The sequence below is a fragment of the Silene latifolia genome, chromosome X (genome assembly GCF_048544455.1).
Source record: "Silene latifolia isolate original U9 population chromosome X, ASM4854445v1, whole genome shotgun sequence".
Taxonomy (NCBI): Eukaryota; Viridiplantae; Streptophyta; class Magnoliopsida; order Caryophyllales; family Caryophyllaceae; genus Silene; species Silene latifolia.
The window spans coordinates 71858731-71863758 of NC_133537.1; the positions used below are offsets into that span (position 1 = coordinate 71858731).

The 5028-nt window shown below is 44.7% G+C and overlaps 1 protein-coding gene across 1 annotated transcript; it reads left to right on the top strand.

Annotated features, from left to right (window-relative positions):
- Nucleotides 1–308: 308 nt before the first annotated feature.
- LOC141617609 (uncharacterized) lies at nucleotides 309–929 on the top strand. The gene has a single exon (XM_074434783.1). The coding sequence runs from the start codon at nucleotides 309–311 to the stop codon at nucleotides 927–929; it is 621 nt and encodes a 206-aa protein (XP_074290884.1).
- Nucleotides 930–5028: the final 4099 nt, after the last annotated feature.

Consider the following 5028-nt stretch of genomic DNA (forward strand, 5'->3'; position numbering starts at 1 on the left):
ATTATGTGGGATGACCCATGCCAAGCCGCGTTTGATAAGATAAAGGAAGTGTTATCTTCTCCGCCAGTTTTCGATCACATGAGCAGGCTTGCCTCTATCATGTATCTAACGCTACGAGATCGCGATGGGAGCAATCTTTGGCACAAACCGTTGACAAAGAAGAAAGAGCAATTTACTACCTTAGTAAAAGTTCTTGGAGTATGAATCAAAGTATACTGACATTAGAAAAGACATGCCTAGCTTTAGTCCGGGCAACGAAGAAGCTACGTCACTATATGCTCAGCTACAGTGTGAGTATATATTCTAGAATGGACCCCATCAAGTACTTGTTTGAAAAGCCGGTGCTAAACGGCAGAATGTCAAGATGGACCCTCATGCTATCGGAATTCGATCTCAAATATGTGCGCGAAAGCAATAAAAGGAAAGGTCGTTGCCGATTTCTGGCCGATAATCCGATCGAAGAAAGCGACATTGTTGACACTTGGTCGTTCCCGGATGAGGATATTGTCCATGTCGAAGATGATGTATGGGATCTATATTTCGATGGGGCTTTGAATAACATGGGATGCGGAATAGGTGTCCTTATCATTTCACCGAGAGGAGAGCACGTACCAGTTTCGATCAAATTGGACTTCGCCGTCACAAATAACGCCGCGGAATACGAAGCATGCCTACTTGGTTTGCAGAGCGCTAACAAGTTAGGAGTCATGAAGTTGACAGTACACGGGGATTCCTCCTTGGTCATTAATCAAGTGACGGGGTCATGGAAGATCAAAAGTAGCGACCTGGCACCCTACCAGGCTAAGATAGAAGAGCTAGAACAACTCTTCCAAGAGGTGCGATACGTGTACCTCCCAAGGGAGGAAAATCGATTCACGACGCACCATCAAAGCGGCAGCGTTGATAAACATCCACGATCATATGGATAGCATGCCATTGTGTGTCGAACGAAGGTCTTCACCAGCTTATATAAACGTTGTCGATGATGCCGGGAAAGCGGCCGAACCTTGGTATGCATCCATTGTGAGATTCAAAGAAGCGAGGAGAATACCTGGAGACCTCGATACACGTGGAAAGCGTGCATTGCGAATGTTATCCGCCCAATTCGTTAAAACTAACGATGGGCAATTGTATAAGAAGACAAAGCCACGGGGTGTCTGTTGCGATGCGTTGACAAGACAACGTCGAGAAAAGGTCATGGAAGAAGTCCACGACGGGGAATGGGGGCCGCATATGAACTCCCACATGCTAGTTCGGAAGATCATGAGGTTAGGATACTATTGGACAACAATGGAGACAGATTGTCGCAGATATGTCCGGCATTGTCACAATTGCCAAATATTTGCGAATATTCAACATGTACCACCTTCTATGCTATACACCATGACGTCACCTTGGCCTTTCTCAACCTGGGGAATCGACATCATCGGAAAAGTAAACCCTTCTGGAACAGGAGGGCATTGTTATATCCTAGTCGCTATTGATTACTTTACCAAGTGGGTAGAGGCCAAGTCTTACAAAGTGCTAAATGCGAAGCAAGTAGCCAAGTTTATTGAGAATGACATCATCGTCGGTGACGGAGTGCCGCACGAGTTCATCGATGATCATGGAACTCACTTTCAAGTCGAGACATACCGTTATACTTGAAAAGTATAGAATCAAGCATCATAAGTCATCTCCATATCGACCTCAGACAAATGGAGCAGTGGGGGCCGCTAACAAAACGGTGGCTACTATATTGAGAAAGATGTCTGGCAATTACAAGGAGTGGCCGGAGAAGATACCCTTCGCGTTGTGGGGATATAGAACATCCATCAGAACAGCCACAGGGGCAACCCCGTACTATCTAGTTTACGGGATGGAAACAGTACAACCAGTCGAACTGGAAGTACCCTCCCTACGCATCTTGCTCGAAAGCCAGGTCCCGGAAGCGGATTGGGTCCAAGCCAGATATGATTCGTTGGTGTTTCTTGATGAGCGTCGTTTGAATGCGTTGTATCATGTTCAGCTCTATCAGAAAAGGATAGAGCGGACTTTTAACAAGAAGGTGAAGCCCAGGGGAATTAATGAAGGCGATTTAGTTCTCAAATCAGTAAGGGCTCTATTACCAATCGATCCAAGAGGGACGTTTAAGCCTAATTGGGCCGGTCCTTATCTCGTGAAGAAGATACTCACAGGAGGCGCGATACGTTTGACTGATTTGGATGGAAATGATTTCTCGAATCCAACGAATGCGGATCGATTGAAGAAGTACTATCCTTAAGACCTCACTCTCAAAGTTATGAAATAACACTTGAATTGTGATGTATTTGAATAAGTTTTAAGTTTGGCATTTGTTTGCCAATGCGAAATGTTTTATGAGAGAACTACGACCTCGGTTTGATTGTTGAAAAGCGGAATCGTAGGCAACCCTTGAAAAGGGTACAACCACAATAAAAATGAAACATTCAATGCGTAAACCGAGGATTTCTAATAAATAATACGTGTCTTTTATTTTGATAAATCCGGGCGACGCCCATTACAAATCAAACTAACAGGAAAGCATATAAAAGCATAATAGTAATACTAAATAATAGAGCCGTAACTACCGCCTATCTTTAGTTGGGTCGCGTGTCCCGTCACTACGAGACGATGTCTCACCCATCATCATTCTTGCCCGTTTCTTTGGGGGACCACGCTGTCTTCTCGCGGGCCCAATCTCTCTTTTACGCTTGGTCGAGGGCCAAGTCTCTCTGCAAGTGTCGGAACGTCACCACTTGTAGTACCCAGTCGGTCCCACACGCTAGGAGCACCAGGTTTAGCCCTAGGGTTCTCGTCAGGCCTAGTCTCGGTCTCAGTCGGGCCCGGAATCGGCCTTGAGAAAGAATTGTCGATTTTTAACCCCTGTCATGCTTCTCCCGATCAATGGCATCATCTTTATGTAGTTTCTTCCTTGCTTTAAGGCCGGTTACGTAGTCCATTTGAGATATGAAGGGGAAACCCAAGTAAACTCGCGTGGCTCGAGAATGCGCCACACGGTCCTTCGGCGCCACGCATGGAGCCAAGTATGACATCTACCCTGAGAAATAACAAAAGCAGGACCTCGCGAAGCCTCCGTCGCAGGGACAATTTGTTGACGACCGAATTGGCGAAGCACTCGGTCCGGGTAAAAATGGACAGGGTGATCCAAGCCCAACAAAGTGACATACCGTGTATGATCGATGTATCTGCGAGCCGGTAAGTGAGCTCAAATGAAGCCATGGTAAGGACCGGCGAATGTGAGACTGTTCGCTAATCAAAGCATATTTCGCGATGTCGGATCCTTGCTCAGAACTGTAGCGCCGTCGCCGATTAGTGAGACTTCTGACATGATAATCTTCTGGTTTCAACGGCGGATCAATCAAACCAAGACGCTCGCTGAGCCATACCTGTTAGACAGTCAGAAAAAGGCAGGTCAAAAAAAAAAAAAAAAAAACGAAAAAAAAAAAAAAAAAAAAAAAAAAAAAAAGAGACGAAGAAAAAAAAAGAGACGAAAAAAAGAAAAAGAAAAAAAGAGACGAAAAAAAAGAAAAAGAGACGAAGAAAAGAGAAAAAAGGAAAAAGGAGAAGAAAGACAAACTTGCAGTAGACGGGTTGATCCCATGAATACAGCATCCGGATTGGCTTTTTGTGCATCCAAGCTTTTAATAGTCTCAGCTAGTATAATCCATGCAGGATTAGCACCATTCTCCATTTGCTCCACGACTCGGATTAGTCTAGCTTGGCCGCGATAAGATGGAATTTCTATCGCCCCCTCGAAATAATAAAGATGCAATAGAATGAGGCCAAAGGCGCGGCGTCGATAAATGATCGGTATATCTGGGTCATTCGCACGCCGGAATCTATGCACTAGCGCAAGCAGGTCCACCTTTCCACCATCGACGATGGTACGACTTCATCACGCGATAAGTTTAGATATTCGCGGTATTTTTGGGTCCAGTTGGACACAAAGTCGGGAACCACAGGCTCTTGCGTGGTCCTCCAACCTCCTAAGACGGTAAATTCTTCAGGAAGGGGACAGGTTTCTCCCTCCGGAAAAGCAAAGACATGATGCTCGGGATCCCACACTCTCAGGCACTCTTTAAGAAATGCGGGTTGAATCATGACTTGCCTCAGGAAAATAATTTGTTGAATTCCGCCGCATTGATTTTGGATTTCTAAACCCACAATTCTCGTCGCCCATCCCTTCATGGTCCCAAACAGGAAATTCATGACTAGTTTTTTTTCTAAGAAAGATATTCTTTTAAGCAGAGAGATTTCTGTTTGAGAAATTGTGGAAAATCTCAACCCTTAGCCCTTCCTTATATATGAAAAGAGATGAGGAATTTTGGAAGTATAATTCCTTTAGGTTTTGGAAACCTAAATCTTCTAGGAAATTTGGAAACTTGGAAGCCTACTAGCTTTAGGAAGTTGGGTAGCTTTTTGAAATAAGAAAGCAAGTCCCATATCTCCTCTATTTCGGCCGTGTAGGGACCGTGTGGCGCGCCAAGTGGGCCCCATCCGTCCCGGGTTTTGTCCACTCATTTCTCTTGCGGAATTTGTCATAGTTCGTGCACCGAAGTGACTAATTTACAATTTCATCCCCTGCGCGTCCCATGTTGAATTAACATCCCGTGCACACTTACGGATTTTATTGGGTTACGCCCACATTGGTTACGGGTCAGAAAGTCCGAGTCTTTTTGTCAAAAGGTCGTGTCTACCCATCGCTTTCACTCCGGAAATTTGAAATAAACTTCTGCGATTATTTTTTGAAAATAAAATTATGTGTTGATTCGAAAAATCATTTGGATCCAGAAAACTGAAATAAATTCTCGCCTCGAAGAGGCCAATCATTTTCGAGATATTCAAAGTCCGGGTCAATGACCCACCTTTTCTAAGCAATGTTCATGTCTGCGGGTCGATAACCCATTTTCCTTTTCTTTCAACTGGGGGCTCTGTCGCCGTCGGCTCCAGAGACCCATCAAAATTCGGTCGATGACCATTTCAAGTATCAAAATGTCGCTACGTGAA

Coding starts and splice junctions, on each gene's coding strand:
- LOC141617609 (XM_074434783.1), top strand. CDS start 309: ATGGACCCCATCAAGTACTTGTTTGAAAAGCCGGTGCTAAACGGCAGA.